Source organism: Argentina silus (genome assembly GCF_951799395.1).
Source record: "Argentina silus genome assembly, chromosome: 4".
Lineage (NCBI taxonomy): Eukaryota > Metazoa > Chordata > Actinopteri > Argentiniformes > Argentinidae > Argentina > Argentina silus.
Genome location: NC_139658.1, coordinates 14,902,396 through 14,924,530, shown reverse-complemented (window position 1 = coordinate 14,924,530; position 22,135 = coordinate 14,902,396). Strand labels below are relative to the sequence as shown.

Here is a 22,135-nt window from a genome sequence, read left to right as displayed (position 1 = left end):
ACACAACTTCCGTATTGTGTCGATCTCATTTGGATAAGAGGCGTGGCTACACCGAGAGACAGCCCACTTGTTATATATGTCATTTAGCTGATAATATATATGCCATTTAGCTGATAATATATATGCCATTTAGCTGATAATATACAGTACCAGTCAAAATTTTGGACACACCTTCTCATTCAATGGTTTTTCTTTATTTTCTATTATTTTCTACATTGTAGATTAATATTGAAGACATCAAAACTATGAAGGAACACATGGAATTATGTAGTAAACAAAAAAGTGTTAAACAAACCAGAATATGTTTTATATTTTAGATTCTTCAAAGCAGCCACCTTTTGCTTTGATGACAGCTTTGCACACTCTTAGCAAATTCACACTCCAAACTTTTGACTGGTACTGTATATGCCATTTAGCTGACACTTTTATCCAAAGCGACTTACATTGCAGTGAGTGCATACATTTCAGTATATATGGTCCCAGCAGGCATCAAACCCACAACCTAAGCATTGTTAGCGCCATGCTCTACCGACTGAGCCACAGAGGACCAGCCTTCTTAACATCCCTCTAACACATTTACATTTAATAATTTTTTTACATTTAGCAGACGCCTTTATCCAAAGCGACTTACAACAAGTACAAGTACATTTGTCTAAAGTAAAGTGAATCTTGTATACATCAGTCATCATAAGAAGAAAATCTATGCTAGGGCCAAAGGATGTCTACACATCTGTGCAATTTTTTTTGCACGGTATTCATTTGGTACACATATGGTGCTATGCATAAGTAATGTACTTCTTAGGTACAGACACAACCACTCATAATGGGCCTTGTCAAAGTGCCAGTCACTGACATATGTGCCAATTCCTAAACCTATATGTATCAAACATTTACTAATAAACTCTAAATGGAAATATCTTGAAAGACATTCGTTGACTGAGCAAAGTGGGGAAAAAAGGATCACTGAGAAATTACAAACGGTAGGCTTATCATCAGTTGTAGCTATGTGTATGTTACAATAATTGACCCACACTTTAATTAGTATGTATTAATATGTATTATTGTGCCTAACAAAACATTTGATCAAAAAGTATGACTTCCCCATATGACTGATCCGTTGTCACATTACATTGTAAACACAGTCAGGTTGTTAGTAGCTGACAAACAAGTCTAGTTGTAGGCTTGTTGGTAAACAAACTTGTTTTCTTCTTTTCTCTAGCACTGTGACTGCCTGTGGCACTTGTTCTTATTAAAAGTTTGAATAATAATACTTGTGATGACTGATGTATAGTCGATTCACTTACTTTAGACAAAGGTACTTATTGTAAGTGCTACTGCTAAATGACAAATGTAAAAATGAAACATTCTTATTTGGCATTTTGGGTTCTGAGGAATGTGAAGACGAGGCCAGGAAGGAACATTCCTTTGCAGAGCAGCAGCTGCCATCGACTATCAACCCACCCTGATGCCAGTTCCTATCAGGTAACATGAGGACACTCGTTCTTTCCCTTGATGGCTTTTTAAGCCATTCATTTTCAAATCCCTTGTGCAGTTTGTTGCAGACAGAGGCCCTGGTCCACACAGAAGATGGAGGCATCTCAGGTCATGGTGAGGGGTGGGCCAGGTCAGATTAGCCTAGTAGCATATACTACCACCCAATCTAACATGGAGGATGAAATACAATCGTACTCTCACACTCAAACTCATGTTGAATGTCATATAGACAGGGTTGGGTAGGTATTGGAATACACATTCAGAATGACAGATTTACACAATACATGGACAAAATACTAATCGTCTAGTCCCTTGCACATACAGTAAACACAGACATTTCAAAAAGTAATTATGACACGTGAAAGAAATGTGCATGTCTTCTAAAGCAGCCTGACAGTATTTTTCTAGACTACAAAATTACACTGAACTTTCTTGTAGGGCCCAAGCTTACAGCTGTTCAAACAATCACCTTTTCCATGTGAGCAGTAGTGCAAGAATTGAATACCTTTGAGGGCATTTTCTACACCAAGGGAGTTTGAGCCTAGTTTGCTGCTGTAGAGATTATTGTGTTCACATCGTGTTTCTAACCAGGTCTCAAGAGTGCTTAACATTGTCTGTGTGGTTTGGGATTCAAATTCTCTAATACTACTGATATCTATCTATTCATATTGATAGCTATACATTCAACATATCGTGATGGTATTATTGTCATTCAGCATGGGAAAGTACAAGCTGCATCCAATGAATACAGAGAAACAAATAAAATAAAGTCGACATACCATCTTCAATGTAGAACCAAGTTGACTTTTATTGGACTGATTTAATGCATTTTCAGGTGTCACAATCCATACAGTTCTGAGTGGTCTTTTCTTGCCAAAACATTATGGTTTTTGTTCTTCGTATTTACCCTTATAGATTCTCATTAAGACGTCTGACCAACCCCCCCCCCCCCACCCACAACTCCTCCGCTCTAGCTCCCTCAACTCCCCCTTCAGTTTAAATTAGCACTCTGCTGAGTCACTTAAGGGCCTGCCATGTTGCTAAGACCCTCTGTGAATAAATCTCTGGTGACCCGTCTCTTGGCTGCTGCTGCTTAGCTCAGTGGTGGCCCACAGGGTCGTGGTGAGGACAGCCGTTGCCTGAGCTGCCGTATGACAACGATTAGCGATTAGCAAGTGGCTCACGCTTCACAGGGATTGGCAGGCAGAGGGGGCTTAGCAGCACAGACGCTACATTTACCACCCCTGTCTCTAAAAAAAAAACATGAGTGGGGAGGACTGAGACAGACTAGACCCTGGGAGTTGTGTATGCTAGCTGTTGTGTCAGCCCTCCGTGACTCACAGACTCTAGGAAATGACTGCAATACTGGTTTATGGGACAAGGGGAAAAAATAAAACATGAGACTATCACTGTCCTTAGAGTGAGATACAGATATCCACCTTGCTGAGAGTGGAACCCGTTACGTAGTAGGCCCTCAGCTGTGAGGCTTGTTGCTCAGTGTCAAGAATATTCTGAAATCTCAAAACAAGCATTTTATTTCATGTCACACTCCCACAGATACAGGTGCTGTGATTACAAGCTTTAGATGACATCATTCAGGTCTCCCTGGAGGGAGAGACCTACACGGTCCCTGTGAAGCCGGGTTTGGCCCCCTGATCACTTTAGGGGTTCTTGGGATCTCATTGATAAGTATGGACACCGTAAGACGATTTGCATTATGACTGGAGAGAATCTGGTAGTTTCAGGTGACCGTCCAAAGAGTCAGTCCACTGCAGAGACTGGCCTTCCGACAGGATGCACACAACTACACCAACGATTACGCTCTACCGGTAATAAGGTCTTAATGCAGACATTAAAAATTATGTCCGTCACAAGAACAGTGCATAATCAGTTCCTTATTGCCTTCCCAGGGAAAGTTGATAAAAGTTGTAGTCATGCCGACATGGGCTAAAAATGTTTTGAATGAAAATAAAAAATAAAAATGCATAAGCCCCCCCCCCACCCAAAAAAAACTGAAATGTTATCATTGAGGGAACACTTTTTTTTTCTTTTTTTCTCCTGTATCCAGTATTTGTATCTAGTGTCTCACAGATAAAGACTATACCAGTAGGAATACTCCTCTCTGAAATACCAGAACAGTATTTACATTTTTTGGCAAACATTCTAACACAGATCTGTAAACATAATGTTTCCCTTGAGCTTGGATGAGCTCTTCTCTTAATAAGGATATCATGAAATAAAGACTCAAAAGTAGATTCATTTTTCATACAACCCATCCATCCATCCATCAAACTAAAATCAGCATAAGTTGAATGCAAAAACAAAACAAAAATGCTATTCGTAATTTCTTCTGTAGCTCTGCCAAAGCTGGAATCAATTAGAAAATAATACATTTGTCATTGTAATACAGATCTGTCCTCTGGTGGATGAATGTTTTTGCTTTTTCGTGTCAAACTGAATACAGCCTGTTTTCCTTTGAAAAAGCAGGCGAGGCAGCGCTGTCTTGTTCCAGAGCTGGGTCACTCTAGAAGAAGGGCCCTCCCCCCAATTAAGAACATGTAACTCTAGCCAGGTTGATCCTGAGTGCTCTGGCTATTCAAACAAAGACTATAGCAGCTTTTTTTGTTTTTCATTTTCTCTTTTTTTTCCTCATTGGTGTTTTTTCTTTTTCATCTGTCACACCCCTGATAACACACGCACCATACTTTCTCACACACGGACCACTACCCACCCTGACCTCTTAATCAAGTCCCACTCCTGACCCCCACACTCTCTTCGTACTCTCTCTCTGTCCCTCGCTCACAAACACACACACACACAAATAGACAAAGACAAACACACACACACTTCACACAGGTTGCCAGGTGGTTGTAGTTCCTCTGTGTTGCCGAGTGTAAACTAACACCTTAAGGCACCCTTCTGGACCAAGGGCATAAATACTGATGGTGCCCAGGGTAGTAGGGACAATACTCCTAAATGCCCGCCGCCCGCACCCCCCCCCCCTCCCCCCATGGCCATTACAACCCATTTATAACCCATGCGCACACATATTGGTGTTGCGTCTGTGGTCAAAAATGGTTCCCTCTCCTCGTCTCCAGTCCTTTATGTACACTGATCTGACAACATAGAAAGGGTGAGAGCAACATGTTGGAAGAACACCCACCAGACAACAGTGGGGATTGAAGCTGCCGAGACGAGGGAAGGAAGCCATTTTGGGACACTGAGATGCATGGATGTCCTTTCACGTGCAAAATGGCTTCAGAAATTCGAACACATAAGGCCCATGGTTTTTTGCATTGCTTTTGAAAAAAAGATAAACTTTTTAAACAATAAATCATCTGTGGACTTCTCCTCTGTCCTAACAGTCCAAAATAAATAGATCTCCCTCTTTTTGTTTTAATTAAATACATGTGTAAGTATAATATTTTCTCTGCTTTTCAAAAATACGTTTAATTTTATTTTTTGTCCTTCAAAGGCTAGAAGAGTTAAGTATTTTCCCCGAATCCCCCCCACACACATGCATGTAGCTCTGTCCTCTGGACCAGTGTTGTAGTATCTGAGGGGAACTTCGGTTCAAACCATTAAGAAAAAAAGAGGGGGACAGTGAAAGGAAGAATTGGAAGATTCCAAGAGACAATAACAGCCTGTGGAATTCAAAAGGTAGGAAGAAAGGGAAGATGGAAGGGTGGAGAGAGGAAGGCAGTGGCGGCAAGGGCAGAGGGGGGTCTGAATAAATAAGAGCCAGTTGGATCCCCCTTGTACCCCCCCGGGCCAAACCTCCCCCGACACGGTGGACTTCAAGATGTGGTGGAAGCGTTGTTGGCGTTGTTCCCTGTGCTTTAGCGCCAGGACTGGGCCTTGCGCTGGTCAAAGTCAGCAATGAGGCGCTTGATGTGGGCCAGCTTGTTGTGCAGGTACTCGCAGCGTTGCTTCTCCTCATGGTAGTTTGGGCTGTGCTGCAGGGTGACACCAAACACACACGTGTGTCAGACTCAATATGCAACCATCAAGGGTCTGATAGGCCCAGAAATGATATACTCCAAGTGATACAGTTATCCATTTTTAAGTCTATTATTTGTAATTGAATATACCAAGTACAAGTAAATGATTGGGGTTAATATTTTTTTTTTTTTTTTTACATCACAGTATTTAGCATTATTTTTTCATCACTTACTTGTCTCATCTTTTTGTACTCTTTCAACACTTCTTCATGTACTTCCTGAGGAAAAGTCGAAGAAAACACAAGCTGAAACAAAGCTGCACTGCTGCCCTTTTATTCCTGTGTCAACCATGTTCGGTAGTCTGACCTGAGGTACATTCAACAAGGTGTTCGGTTAGAGAACGCTTGCTAATCTGTTTTTGATGGCTTTGTTTTCTCCATGAACATACATATACAACACACGCAGTGTACATACACTTCTGTGTCTGGTCGAAACTGCCACTCCAAACAACGATGTGATGATGTGTGACTCACAGTACAATAGAAATAATAGCTAAATAATATTCTGTTTGAATATTGCTGCTATGCAACCGCAGTAATCATAAAATAGTTATTCATTAAAAATCAATAAGTCTCCAACTGTCGTTTGTGTCCTTAAAAGCAGGACACGGCTGGCCACAAACACCTTGTTGGACCCGCCTCAGGTGCTCTTCAAAACTTGACCTCGTCATCCTCATCGTTTACTTAATGCAACCATGTACCATTGTGTGTGTGTTGTGTGTAATCTGACCTGGTATTCTTTGGTGCCAGGCGGAAGCCTCCTGCACTGGGCGTCTAGCTGGGTAAAGCGGCGGGTGATGCTCTCCACACGGGCGTGCAGGACGCGGTATTCGTCATACTCGGCGTTGAAGTCGTCCTTGTAGGTCTGGCGCTGGTCCATGGACACAATGGCCGTGTATTTACTGCGGGGAGGGCGCACAACATTCACAGAGGTCCATTAGAGTAACAGCTAAGATACTGCGTCAACAGAGAGATGGAAGTTGTTGGAAAACACCATTCCTATCACAAGTAACCACAGAAGGACATATGCACCATGAGGACATTCTGTGACTTTTAAGAGTCCTATGTGAAGATACTGTAAGTATCTCTGGGGCGAGTTTCCTGAAAGTGTCAAAGCACCAAGATCATCGTGCTTCCATCACCTACAATGGACTTTATGATTTTATTGCTACAAAGCTTTCAGAAACTCTCCCCTTATCTACAGACGACAAGGGACTGTACAGAGGCCAAGAAAAATGAGGGGGGACCTCACACTTTCATCCCGGAGGGAAAGGGTTACTCACGCTACGTAGTCTGGCATCACAGTGGTGGAGGAAAGGTCCGTGGAGTGGACTGGTCTCTCTTTAGCATCTGGGGGACAGAAGAGAGACATGTGAGATTATTGTCCTGTACGTTCAGAGTCTTCACACAACTATCCTCAAAACTGATGTCAGGGGTAAAGAGTACCGATAAAGTGAAAAGGAACCACTGAGAGCTCCACAGAGATAATTCTACAACGAGTCATGTATAAGGTATGTGGACTAAGTAGGTTGCTCGTCTTTCTAGGGGCAAAGCTGACTTCAAAAGAAAATGGGTAAACGTATGAGATTGGAGGATGAAGTAGAGTGGTTCAATGTCCCATCATTTCTGACGTGAGAAAAAAGATCATAAAGGCAAGGCAATACAAGGGCATATCACTATCAGTGAAATTCAGACCCATGAAGGCACAAAATACACAGACAGCTACACAGTAAAACATGTTGAGCTGGATTCCAAAGTCTGAAAGGTTAGATTTTGAGGCAGTGGCACACAGGCCCGGAAACAACACAAACATCCCTTTAAGACTTTCAGGAATCGAGTTAGCAACATAAGCATGCATACAATTAAGAGTGAATTCACACCGAAATGCATGAAATGTGTTTGTAGAGGCGTAGAGTAGGAGGACGGTGGAGTGGAGACAATTGAGGCCTATATGTATGGCATATATTTTGCATAATCCATCTTCTACATCTACTTAATTGCGCCTTCCATTAAAAGCATTAATCTCGTCGAAAATACATTGGCTTGCTTTTTTGACTGACAATTTTCTCCATCCATAACGCTATCCTTAAATCACATCACACATACTGTACACACACCTCTTAATACAAGTCTTAAATAAATCATGGCAAACTGAAACATTGGGGGAGCCTACCTTCATCTGAGCAGGGGCTCTTGGTAATGGCGATGGTAGGCGTGGGTCTCTCTTCAGCCTGGGCGCGTTGCCTCTTCCTGGGCCTCTGGCCCTCTTCAACCTGCTCCACCTTGGGTGGGCTGCTGCCGCGCCCCTCCCTACGTCTCTCCTTCTCCTTGTCCTTCTCCTTGTCCTTCTCTTTGTGCTTCTTGGACTTCTTCTTGGATTTCTTGCTACTGCTAGGCGAGGGAGGGGTGAGGACAGAGGAGGTGATGGTGAGGGAGGGTCGGGGAGGGTGAGGGCTGGTGGAGACCGGGGCCGGGAGCCGGTGGTAGAGGTCGGCAGTGGCCCGGCCGTGGGGGCTCCTGATGGGGCTGGGCGAGGGGTCCCGGCAGGTGGAGCTCTGGTCCAGGGGGAGGTCCTGAGTGCCACGGCCCTCGGGTGTGCTGGGTGAGTTGGAGTTGGAGCCCAGGCCGGGCTGGTGTGACGGGGGAGGGGGGTGCGACGAGACGGGGAGCTGGGAGGGCGGGGGGAGGTGGGAGGCTACGGAGGATGTGCCGCTGGCAGGGAGAGATGAGCGCTTGGTGCTGGAGGTGTCATCCTCCGTGCGGCGGTCAGTCGTGGAGGAGGCGGCAGCGGTGGAGGCAGGGGTGGGGGGCCCGCGGTTGCTGAGGTGGGAGATACGGGGCTTCTTGGGCATCAGGGGATCGATGAAGTCACCCTCCGGCTGCCGCTTCTGAAACATCAGGACCAAAGCAATCAAGCACATGGTTCTCCATGATGAGTGACTCAGAGCCTGACGGATGTATTTCGGAGCGCCGATATTGACCTTTTATAGAAATATGTGTATCGGCACATATTCCTCAGATACAGCACCAAAGATGCATCAGCCTCACATACCGAAATAATAGAAAATCATAAATCATAAATCGGTATCGGACCCAAAAATCCAGTCATGTCGTGCTCTAGTGATTAGTTTCATTTAATGTTTATTGGACCAACATGAAACACCTGGTCATCATGCTCGGGTTGCCAATTTGCTCGCCCACGGAAATGGTGCATACTTAAGTGTGGGAGAGAGAGAGAGACAGACAGAGAGAGAGAGAATGTGCATGTCTGTTTTATCAGCATATGCATCTGAGCTCTCACCTGTGGGGATGTGGGGATACCGTCTTTGGTGGGACTGCTGGAAGAAAGTGGCTGTGCCTCAACGGAGAGACCCAGTTTACTGTGAGGGAAAGAGGGGGGGGGCAGACCATGAATCACCACTACAACATCATTGCATTAGGTTTACTCAAGGGAATGTTATTTATACACTAGATATAGGAGGAAATCCAATTTAAATTGAGTTCCAGTTCAGTTATGGGCTTTTTCCTCTGTTGAATCTTCCACATGCAACTCCACAACTGAAATGGCACTGACCCTAACCCCAGAATACAGAGAGATAATCGTATTGCCCAATCCAGTTCATTGTTCCCAAGTAGTTTCCTTCCTCACTGCCTTTGGTGACCCTGAAGTGTCTGACTGGCAGCCATAATAAGGTTAGGGAATTCGACACATTCTTAAGGAAAGAAGATCCTTTCCAATTTGAGATTTTCGTACAATTTTGCCCCACAAAGAATCCAAACACAGCCTGGAACCAATTCTATGCACCTTCTTGAGGGCTCCCCTTCTTTAATCTGAAATAACTGGACAGTTGTAGACAATATGGCCAAATCTTCGCCTAGCCTTCCTGAAAGCAAGGTGGAGCTACTGCATTCATAGTACTGCCAACACTTATCAAGAGGTAGCCAACAAGGTCCAATGGACGTGGTTAATAGGATTGGAATAAGAGCACTGGGCCAAACACCACATCTAACTGAATTGGTAACATACCGGGCCAAGGTCCTCTCCACCTGAACCCGGTCGTCCTCTGAGTAGCCAGGCCAGTCCTTCTGGACCTCACGGTATACAAAGTCCTTCAGGGAGTAGGAATTATCTTTGGGGTTGAGATTGGCCACCTGTTAGTGCGCACACACACAAACAATCAGGATTAGTAGTGCTATTTCCTTGAAGAAAAGTAAGAAAAAAGCTCTACATACAATAAGTTGGTGTGTGTGGCTATATTACTTTGGAAAAGTACTATTTCTGTTACCACTGCAGGAGAAGTGCTGACCAGTCACAGGTACAAAATGAAAAGACCAAAACATGACATATGTCTGGATGCTGCAGACTCATTGATAGATTTGCATATACATACAGCTGAGCATATACGGTTTCATTGACTCCAAATGTATGAACGACCAGGTGTGGTAATTCTCTCTTAAAACCTCCCAAAACTTGTAACTAGTAAATACACCTCCATTCATACCAACAATAAGTCAAAGAGAGGAGAGACTTTTAAACGGCAAGGGAAAGGAGGGCACACTGACAAATCTCCCAACATTATTCACCAAGAGGGTCCACTCTGTTTAACCTGAAATGCATCATTTGTGATTGTTTGGTTAATGCCTCAATGCATAAAAACCTGGGCACAATGACACGGCATAATTCATCTGGATTAGGTAACCAGACCCAGAATCTCTAGATCTCGATCAAAGTTCAAGATTTGATGCAAATCCCCATAAAAGTATATGTTGTTGTGCTAACGTATGCCAGGCTTGGGCATTAAAGTATTGTACTTCAATCAGACCAAAACAATTTCCTTTGCCAAGTAAACCAGCCGCACCTTATCTGAATATAAGAGTGTGTGCATATACAGTGTCCTGCGTAAGTGCTGCGACAGTGAAGCATTTATTCTTCTTCTGGCTCTATACTCCAAAAGTTTGGATTTGAAATCAATCAATTACTATGAAGTTAAAGTAGAGATTCTCAGCTTTCATTTGATGGTTTCATCATCACCATTTTGAAATAACACTTTTAGGGTTAGGGTTATTTTCAGGGCACCAAAAGTATTGGGACAGATTCATAGAATGTCCAAATTAAGCACGAATGTTTTGTATTTGGTTTACAATCATACATTTGCATGTATTAACTGCCTGAAGTCTGCAACCCATTGACCCCACCACACACTGGGCATCTTCTCTGGTGATGCCCTGTCAGGTCTGTACTGCAGCCATCTTTATTTTGTGTTTGTTTTGAGGTATTTGACATGGCCAGTCAAGACCTTTCCACTTTTTGGACCTGAAAAAAACTCCCTAGTTCCAATGGCAGTATGTTTTGGGTCATTGTCTTACTGTATGATGAAGCGCCATCCAATGAATTTGGAGGCAATTGCTTGTACTCAAGCAGACAAGATGTTTCTCTACAGCAGTTACATCATAAATTAAGGCAAGTTAGCCAGTTCTAGTGGCAGCTATACATACCCAAACCTAACACCCCGTCCACCATGATTCACAGATTAGGTGAACACCTCGTCCACCATGATTCAGGTTCTATGGTTGCTTGTTTCTTGCTGGTAGTAGTGGTGAATGAAGGCCTTTGTACAGAAGTACTGGTCTTGCTCAGGGTGATTTGCATTCTGTGGTTTTAAAACCTGAGGGCAAGGAGTCCTAGTGCAAACTAGCAGATAGGCCATCTCCTGTACATAGCTGCTAGTTACAAATGCCCTAAGATATAGCCTCTAAAGTGCATGGTTCAGGAATTCTTTCCTTCAACATGTATCTGTAGCTTTATCTGATGTTTCAGTTGTCTGACCATTGCTTTAGCAGCCCTAACTGCCATCGTGTCCTCTACAGTACACAAACACCCCTTAGTTTCTGTCTCACTTGTTGCAGGGTGCTCCCCATAGAGTTGCGGTCCTTCTGGCTGACTCCGTCCCTCTGGAGTCTGGCCAGCACCTCCAGCTTCTTGTAGGAGCGCAGGGCCAGCAGGTGGATGACGCGGTCGCGGTAGGGCCGCTGGGACACCGGGTTGTTGGCAAGGCACTTGCGGATGGTGTTGGCTGGGTTGATGGGCGTAGAACGCTTCCGCTCCGGGACCGGGTCAGGAGCAGACGGCGCTGGTTTTCGGATCTGGACTTTCTTACCTGTTTAAAAAGACGACAATGAGATTAGGGGGAACATCGTCCCTAACCGGACCTCTGTTGAGATCATGGGAACCCAGAGGAAAGGATGGAGTGGTGGAGAATTAGGTGTCTGCTGGTGGACACTGTTCTTTCATACGTGCCACTTATTGGCAGTACAGTCAAACCACTTGGCCTAAATGACATACTGATTGAGAGATGAGGACAAAAGCCAGTGGGCCACTGGGTCAGTTGTGCACCAGATCCATCCTTGTTCTGAAGTGTATTTTTGAAATGGATTGAATGAGGTATAACTGTAGAGGCATGTATGTAAAAGTCCATTTCTTTCACCGTGTACCTGTAATAATCTGCCCCCAGCTCCTAAGCCTTCTGCTTCGTCAGGATGCCTTGCCATTTCTCCATACTGCACTCCAGTGATTATGAAATTCTAAAGCTCTTTAAGAGATTATGGTTAAAAAGAGAAACGTGTACCCTTGTCGCCCCCTCTATTCCCCTTCTCCCACCTAGCCCGTCGCCTGGGATAACGCAGATAGACAGAGATCTCTTGCGCTCAGGCAAGCGCACACACGCACTTGTGCCGTCTCACGGCTTGGTGAGAGACTGGGGCAGGTGAATGGCTTGCGTCAGCTGCTAAGGAGCTTTGCCTGCAGCACCAGTCAGCCTAGCGACTTTATGCCAGACTTGGTGGTTTTAACTCATTTAATGCCGAGGGTGAATAAAGTCACCCACGTGGTCAACATTCTAGAGTGCCAAAAAAGCATACATTATGATGCTTCATTTTGTAGCCAATCAAAGTATTGTTGCTAGGTTAAATACCACATAAACACAGCAGTCTAGGTGGTCAGTGTTCCTGAATTATTTGGCAGTTAGTGAGTTGTGCAGTGCTGTTACAGAAACACGCCAGGTGTTCTGATGTGCTAAAAAAAAAAAAAAAAAAACTGGCAACGTTGATGTGTCATGGCAAGCGTATGCGTGCTGATTAGCATTCACCACAAGAAATGGGCAAGACATCAAACGAAATGTCTCCCGTTTATGACACTGACGGTATAGGGTCCAGAAGCAGTCGGGCACAACAGAAGGAAATGCCCTTGAATTGGATAGTGAAGTTACAAGTGTGGTTTTGGGCATGTTAATAGGGTGCTTTCTCAGCCAGCTGCTACATGCCCAAACCACACCCCTTTCCTCTACTCCCCTTCTCAATTCCCAGTTTCCATCTGGGCCACCGTATGCAAATGACTCCCCAGGGGCAGAACACATACTGAAAGAAGATATAACTGACTTTTCAAGTTTTAGAGGGTGAGACAGTTCTGAACCAAGAGTAGAAAAACAGATTTCAGAGATTCCCACAACAAACTATAGTTTGAGGCAAAACAGATGCCTCCAAAGATGACAATCCCGTTTTGGAGACGCCAAACCTCTTGCTGTTGCATGGGGCCGGGAGAAAATGGCTGGTGAAATTCATTAGGTTGTTCTTCACTGTGGGAGAAATAAGTCTCAGGCCAACAGCGCCAGATTTGGCATAAGGCGTTACATCAACACAGAAGCTGCAACGTTGTCAATTTCCTTTTATCTCCACCTGCCAGAGGAGACGGAGAGAACGTGAGATAGCAACGGGCCAAATTTGATTAGGCAAGATTAACTTTTCCTTTTCCACTTGCCTGACCTCAATCCAGAGACTGTGCATAGCAATGGGCAGACAGGTTTACAGATTTTGAGATGTGTGTAGGTCTGTTGGTTGAAGTCTTTACTGGGTGCCAGTGTTGGGTGTTAAACCAGCCGACTGTACCCCGGTGATGGTGTGTGGGCAGCCTGCGTGTCAATACTGAAACAGTTACCTTCCCTCGCCTTATCAATGTGAGCTGAGCACTAATCTGAAAAGACTACCACAGCGAATGGCTTACTCAGGCGAAAACAATGGCTTTCAATGGAGCGTCTGCCTATGTGCAGCATTGCTTTCACCTATTCAGTCCCTCAAAAGCAACAGTGGTCTGAAAAGAAAAAAAAAGGCTGTCGGGGAACAAAGCCGTGTCGGAGTATTGGGACCCGGCGTGGGAGAACTTGCCTCTGAACTGGCCCCCGGGCTTGATGACTTTGGTCCCCCGTTTGCGGGTGTCTTCCTCGGCCTGCGCCATGCGATCTCTGGTCACCTGGTACGAGTCGTTGGTGGGGCATACAGTGATTTTGTCCTGCACCGTCCCCAGAGACGCCAGGTGGGGGGTCCCTGAGCTGGAGGGGAGAACGGACAGCTGATGTCAACATGGCACAACTCTGAACCCTACTTAACAGCCATTAACTACTATTAGTCATAAGTAGAACAAGAATCCGGGTTGGTGACACGTAAACATTTTGGAAGCAGCCATGTATTGTTGCAGACGGTACTTTGTGGTGGGAACCTCACCTGGACACATATTGGTGGATGCATTCAAAGCTTCCCTGAGGGTTGTCCTTGCCCACATTGGACAGGTAAAAGTCAAAGCTCTGGGATCCGTCCAAGGAATCGGTCCTTGGGATTTTAATGCGCTGCAAAGATCACGACACAATCCATCAATGAATAAAACTAATTCATCACACCAACAAGAAAACCAGGAGTTTCCCCCTCTGCCCTGTTTCTGCCGCTTCAAGCTGAAAAGAGTGAAGAATAGGGCTACGGTAGCTGATCATTTGGAGAGGAGTGTGAATTTACTTTGCTAAAGCCTCAGGGTGGGGGAGGGATTTTGTTCATTTTTGAATATGACAGTCATACCAAACAGAGAACCATCTGTGAAAACACTTTAACTAGGTCTCATGGTCCAGTAAGGATATCCCCTTACAGTGACATTCAGTATGTGTGTGTGTGCACAGACTGGTCTGAACTATGAGATTTTAGGTGAATGGAGTGTGAGCTTGCATGACACAGGAGGGTCTTTGAGGTCTGTGTGACAGACAGACAGCTTGGTCTCTGCACTAGGGGATGAGGTCAATTCAGATGACCTTTTGTCTGGGTTGAGACTGGGATCTTCAATTTGACTTTGGCATGACATTAACTTTACTGTTGTTTATATTGAAATAAATATATTTTTTTGCATAAAAAGGTGGTGATTCCTAGCCAATGCTGACATTTACACTGATGTGTAAACTGAACTGCTGCCTAATGTGCATGGGCCCTGTCAAATAAACCTTATAATACATAGCCTGGTTGGAACAACGTGGCCATTTTTAATAATATACACTAAACAGCTGATCATACAGAGGAATAACTGGAATTCACATAAGTGTTTTGCAGTTGTGAGAGTTGGCCATTCTAACAGTTACTTAGAAATTAGAGCTGTACCAATAATACTTTTCGCAAAGCGATCCAAGTACATCTCTCCTAAGGATAGGCCCATACAGATTACCAATGCAATACTTTTTATAACACACTTTCCAACGTTAATCTAATTTCTGAATATCAGAGACCAAAACGATGGTGCAGCTGCCTGGCCGAGATGGGCAGACGCGTCATTTGGGTATTGCAGGGTACCCTTTCTCAATACCAACCCAAGGAGCTTACTCTTGCAAATTATGTTGGTAAAAAAAGGAGAAATTAAATATGATTGCTGTGAGAATAAACGCCTGTTTACTGTGAGAATAAATTACTCACTTTGATAGTAATAATTTTTTGCAACACATTATATACCCTACATATAATATCTTCTATAAATGTATTAATCTGATGTGGTATGCTGAGATCTACCCTCTAACACAATATTAACAACTTCAATGTGTATGTTATTGAGGTACAGTATGCCTAATCATTAGAATTGCTCAAAGATTAATCCAGGTGGTTTTTTTTACCGAGGTGTATTACACCCACCCCACAAAAAAAAGTTTTGTGAAAGGCAAATAAACTCACCACTGCTGCCGCCGTGGTAGTAACTGTGCTCTGCCGTTGTTGACTAATTCCTATATTAAAACACTGACCTAGTGTGCAAGCCCAGAGGCCCAGGAGTCATGCCAGGATGGGACAGAGCGCAGGACTGGGAGTGCTTTGCACTCACATTGTACACAGAAAAACAAAAATTCACCGAAAGTCAACCCGAAAGGGAACTGAACTCAGACCACCTCCCGAAAGGTTCTCAGTTCGCTTCAGGAGGGGTCGGAGGTCATTTGGAGCATTCACATATGCATGAACATTCTGGCAAAAATAGTCTGAAAGAGGCCAAGTGTGAAAATTCCCTGAAAATGGACCGACAAGAGAACTGACTCCACATTTAAATAGAAGGGAAGCGTGAATACAAAAATATGTTTTTTTCTTAGTTTTTTTTCCATCTTGTTAACTTTAACTTAAATTTGGGTATTTTAAAGAGGTCTGTGAAAATACCCTTAGTGAGTGGTCATACACCTGCTCCTGCCATCCAATAGGCTTGAAATTTCATGTTTTTAGGGCAAGGCCAAATTTAATTTTGATTGGATACCAGAAGAACATGTTTGTGTGGAACTGTTCTTATTACACTTGTACCAAATGGTTTCATTTAATACCATTAACATTTTATTGACAAAACGCAAAGCGTATCATGCAATAACTCAAATGGACTCATTTATTCATTCAGTCAGTCACACACAACCATATAGAGCCTACACAAATGTTGAGGTCAACCGGTTCCAACAAAATGAACCTTTAAAAAGTGCAACGTGAAACCAATCAATGTAAAGCAGGGACTAGTAAATTCTATCCAGTGACATGATGGAATAGCTCATTTCTATTATCATGGATATACATTTTGGCCTAGACCAGGACATTCCTCAGGATTTAAATTAGTAAAAAAAAATATATATTTGGGCATACTATAAAAACATGTCACTTGGCAACTAGACAGACTACTCGCATGCTTCCCCATGTGTGCCAAAAGTTGACAAATGCTCAGTGCAAGCATCAAAGAAAATGAAAGCAAATTGTAAGCGCATGTGTTTTTGTTTACAATCGTATTTTATCTGCTTTTATGTGGACGTGTGTTTGACAAGGACTCTAAACATTAGGAGAGAGAGAGCGATCAATTCTGAGTTAGTTGTCCAAATACATTTTGCTCCACAGAGGCGATTCCATTGTGAGCGATTCCAGGTAATGGAACGGATTTGGTAAGCAGAGACGGTGGACAGTAGCTCACCGCATGATTTCATGGGTTTCAACACATGCATGTAAATGAAAGGAATGCGGGAATATGGGGCACCAACAACTGGAAAAAAACAGCACCCCAGCCACAGCGGCTGTAGGGGTTGCATTTCTTTTTTCCGGGGGCACTGTGGCCAAACTGCAGGATGATGGCCATGACCACTGATGCAGTCTGTAAACTACTGCCCTGCCTATCACCAATATCAGCTTCCATGCCAAAACAAAGGTTTGGGGTATAACAATACTTACCCCTTGGAGTCCCTTGAATTGAATTGCTGGCCGGGAGGACGGTACATTCTGAAAAAAAAGATTACGGAGACGAAATTAGACAATTCTTTAACAGCACTGAGTGAGCTCAAGGTTTCAATGTAATGATGACCAGATCAGCTGGTCTAATGTAATGAGAAAATTCATGGGCAGCATAGGTTCTTCCCTGACTAGTAATGATTTGGAACTCAAGAAACTTCCCTTTAGCAAGCTCTCCCTTTTCATTCCCCCTGAGGCCTGGCCCTTGACCATGTACTACATTTACGGCATTTAGCAGACGCCTTTATCCAAAGCGACTTACAACAATACATTTGTTTAAGTAAGTGAATTATCTATCCAACAGTCATCATAAGACAAAGTAATCAATGCTCACACCAGGGGCCATTGGCAGTCGTAATGCTACATGATTATACTGGTATTTCCCGTACTTGATTTCTGTGGCAGGAAAAAAAAACACTTGAAACCAATAAAAGGTTAATAATTTTATTGTCTGGGGACCAACAGAGTTCATAGGGGAGACAGGCAATGCTGGGAAAACACTAAAAGTACCCATCCTAGTTAGAGGGGAGTCATAGCATGCCTGTGGCTTTCCTCTCCTTTAGACACAAACGTCAAAGAAAATAGAGCCTGACATATGTTGGAGCACCAATATTATCGGCTGACATATTCCTCCCTTAATGCACTGATACAGCACCACAGATGTGTCAGCTGCATACTCCGAAATGATAGAAAAACCAGTGTAATTGTTTTTTTCCAGAGCAAAATATATACATATATATGGATTTTTATGAATGAATAAACTTTTATTGGTGTTTGCTGTTACTGGAGTGTCTACTGAAGTGGACAAAGTAACATTAGCTCTTTGGACTGCAGTCAATTTGCACAGTTGCTAGGAGTCACACAGGAAGATATTTACCGATCATTTATTTAACCTGTTAAATAATTAAAATACATTGACAAAGTTCGACTTGATCTCAAGTGGGGATAGTGTTTTTTAGATGACATTATGTTTGACCCATTCCCCCCCCCCCCCCCCCCCATCTCAGTCCTCCCAAAAGTATCTGAGATACTTTTTGGAAAAATAAATCATAATGTATGACAGCACTGGCGTATTGAACTGCACACTTGCTACAGTGAATCCAGCAGCACAGGAGCCAAGCTCTGTGGAGACTGGTAGTTGACACAATAAACAGTGTTCCCTTGCATTTGCTGCGTTCGCCACAGCTTCCCCCTGTCGAAGTTTGTAGAACCAGCCACAGCGTTTCACCCATCCCCCAACACACACACACACAATCCAACCAGTCTACACAAAACACACACACAGACCTGATCACATTTCATGTCACCACAGAGAGCCAGGGTAGCCAGCTTTCCCACTCCAGCAGATAGTTCAGCCCCCACACAAATCAAAGAGAGAGAGAGAGAGAGAGAGAGAGAAACAAAAAGCAGGCAGTTTTGGCTGCTCAGTCAGCAAGCGATGGCAGGTTGTTCATGGCAGTGTGTGCGGGCTTAACTACCATTTTATCTCCCATCAGGTTGCTGCACAGGCCATCAGAAAAGACTTGTATTACTTGGGAGTAGTGCCTCCAGTTATTGGCCTAAGCCTGGGCCTACTTGTTTGGGTCTCATTTTCTTTGTCGGTAGTGCTACTATTGTGTGACCTGTTAACCTGTCCACATCTTACAGCCTCTCACACACTCATTGTAAATCATTTTGTATCATGTCTCATTGCTGTACATGTCGGTGAATGCAGAGCTCACTCAGCAAACTTGGTCGTGTGGCAAATGAAGGATCTTGTATCTTGACAGCTTGTTCTAAGCTCCTTATTGGCCAGGGCCGCATACATTTCCACATTGTCTTCTTCCAAACTTTACAATTCAGACTTACATTTCACCTGCTACACTTGACTTTACTGTAGGAACTTGTTGAGTCTACTTCCACACAGAAACCACATGCGTGTGCCTGTTCTGTAATTGAATCCTCTAAACATTCTGAGCATTGGGCTATATCTACTCTGACTAGCCATCTTCCTGATATTATGTAACTGTTGTTGACAGATAACTTCTCTCTCTCTCTTCATCCCCCTGGCCTCAGAAGCCCCTCCACACCTTTTTAACTGGTTATATTTGGTCTTGATTCCTTAGTTCTATAACTGCCACCTCAAACACAAACCAATGACGAGAGGCAGACTTTATTTTCCTCAACTCACTTCAGAAATGATTGTGTTGAGAATTGAGAAAAAGGTTTGCAAAAACCTATTTTACAGTTTGCAGAGCCTACAATGACACCAATGCATCACATACCACTGGTCATTGTCAAGAGCATGATGCAATTTAAAATAGGTTTCGACCAGATGAGACATCACCACATTTACATCACATTTTTAGAGTCACATTTACGGTTAGTCATTGATTTAATGGTTTGTAAAATGTGGATCGCTCCGCCCCGTCGTGGAGGAACGAACTTGTTGAAAGTCGGTGCACTTGTTTTAAAAGCCCTCAATGATCACGGCTGTGGCTCCTAAATCGTTACTGTAGCTTTAAGCGATAATGAACACTCCTAAACCATATTCAGAGTCGAAACAAAATTCGATCAACAAAAAGAAATGTATGCTGATCAAAACTGGCATTATCTTGACAAAGTATTGTCAATTCCAACTGGGATACCCAGTCAAATCTAATTCAAATCAAATCTAATTCTGGTTGACTGGTTTGGTACCTAGCAAACGTACGAAATGACTGCAAATAAAGAATAAACTGCAAGCCAGCAAGCTGGACTGACATGGATATCCACGTGACACAGTTGCCGAAATGATCTAGTGAATTTTGCCAAGTTTGTTTCAGACTAAATGGAATACTTCAGCACTGCACCAACACATTCATATCCAAAGAAATATGAAGAAATGACTGTCTTCACTATCTTTCACCCATCGGTCGATTGGTACTGTACCCTTTCACCCATCGGTCGATGGTACTGTACTATAACGCTAAATATCGGTTACCTTCCTAACTCAGTAAATCAAGTTGGCTGTGGATCTTTTAGAAAAATGAGCTTAGCTAAAGAGTAGGCTAGAGATAATTGCTCCATCCTCCTCAGCTAATTGGCCAGCTAGCGAACTTTTGATGAGGCCGTTTGTTAGCATGCTAGCTTGATAGCCCCCCCAAGATTAATCTATCAAACTCTTAAAACACAGCTCGACTAGCTAGCTAAAATCGCTTTACAATTTTGCAAAGTCCCGTTTCTAACTGGAAAGAACCCCTTCAAACACAAAGTCATAGTGTCATGCGAGACATACGTCGGAATATTTTGCTATTTATCACTAAAGTAAACATGAAAATCTCATAGCGAAAATAGCTTAGCGAATTTAGCTAGCTAGCTAGCCGGTAGTGAAGTTGTGCTGGCATGATGAGCTGAAATTTTTTGGATTTGGCCAGGGAGGAGGTAGACAAGTTAACATACATTATATTAGATTTTTTCTAGGAGAGAAAATAGCATTTGGTTGACACTGCTTTGATAATACATGCTTGAGGTCAATTCATCTCTCTCGCAAAGTATTAAACTAGTACAACCAACTTCTTCAGCTGAAATGGATTAGCTAGCTACCTAGCTAGCGATTGAATTGGAATTTGACAGAACGTAGCTAGCGACTACAGCAAAGTTAGCTAGCTGGCTCAACCTGTGCGTGGGAGTTTTGCTCACCACCAGTTTTGATCACCTCGGTGAGCCAACTCTAAACCTATAGCCGAATCAGTCCTCACCACTTACCTTACAATTTTGGTAGCCCTCTATCGCTCTAAAGGCTGTCTCTGTCAATTTCACATGCAAAACGGTGACTCGGTCTGCATTCCGTCGGCCACAATTCAGTCCATATCTCCCATCCTCGGAGAGCGCCGCCATCTTTACCAGCCCTCCACCATCGTCCCTCTGACTTCCGTGCATATAGCTACTCTATCTAGTACTGTAGCCAGCTCACATTCAAGGGAGGGGACTCCCACAAGGGCATGTTCTATCCGTCTGATTGGGCTTACTTTTTCTTTACCTCCCTTTAAACCAGATGTCATTTGAGCTGTCCTCAGAGACAAGCAACTCACTCACTCGGAGTTTCGAATGCAAGAGTTGTCATGATAAAAGTACTTTTTTTTGTGGGGGGCAGGGGGGGGGGGGGTGGTGGTGGTGGTGGCAGAGATAGATCAGCTGGGTTTATTATTACGTCATAGAACAGTAAGGTGTCATGTCGACTTTTATGAGCCATAATGCACACAGACAAACACATCCTCCCCCCGTGTCTTGTGTGATTTTATTATCTGCACACATGATCTGACCTTCACTGCTGTCAGTGGATATGATATGATGCAGACATGGTACAATTACGTTTTCATCATTGATTTGTATTCTATTCCGACTTCAAATTCAAATGGAAATCATAAAAGACCTAAAAGACAGGAAACGTGTAAATACGAGGCTACTCGTTTATTGTAGTATCTCAAGAAAAATACTAGATATTAGACGGTGCATTATGACATTTTGGCCAAACCAGGATATGCAAGTGTCCCGCCCACAAAACAACAGTGGTCTGTATTGTAGTTTTCTAACCAAAAGAGTATTGAACCACATGCCAGCCCCTATGTACTGTACACCTACACTACCCCTCAGAGTCAGCCCCCATGGACATTTTAACATTCTGTCACAGTTGTGCAACACTCAAAAACTAACCAAACTTGTACAACGGTTGTGAGAGTATTGTTTTTGAAAGTTATTTAAACGTCAAAATGCAAACGCTGGTGCTCTGTAGCTTTTGCAACTTTGGATTGACATTGTTATTTGATGGTTGTTGGTTAGTCACATGTTGGTTGGAATTAACAGTTTATTAGACGTTGTTATGTGATGGTTATTTTTCAACTTTGACTTAAGGATGTAATTTGATGCTCATCATATAACGTTGCTGCATGATTGCACATGGGTTGAAAATGGGTTTTCTTAACATTGGCAGCTGACAGCATCAGACCGTATCACAGTTGAAAATATTCATTTTTCAAATGTTTTCTATTTATGTAAATACATTGTTAAAAGTCTAATATTGATGTAACGTGA

General features: G+C 43.3%; 1 protein-coding gene across 1 annotated transcript; it reads right to left on the bottom strand.

The window, feature by feature from the left end:
* Positions 1 to 2,462: 2,462 nt before the first annotated feature.
* ell2 (elongation factor for RNA polymerase II 2) lies at positions 2,463 to 20,983 on the bottom strand (the record flags this gene model as incomplete). The annotated part of the gene is made up of 12 exons (XM_083668624.1): positions 2,463 to 5,450; positions 5,669 to 5,713; positions 6,225 to 6,396; positions 6,778 to 6,844; positions 7,668 to 8,382; positions 8,796 to 8,874; positions 9,522 to 9,646; positions 11,393 to 11,652; positions 13,712 to 13,875; positions 14,048 to 14,169; positions 17,027 to 17,074; positions 20,810 to 20,983. The coding sequence occupies 12 exons, from the start codon at positions 20,981 to 20,983 to the stop codon at positions 5,334 to 5,336; spliced, it is 2,088 nt and encodes a 695-aa protein (XP_083524750.1). The 3' UTR covers positions 2,463 to 5,333.
* Positions 20,984 to 22,135: the final 1,152 nt, after the last annotated feature.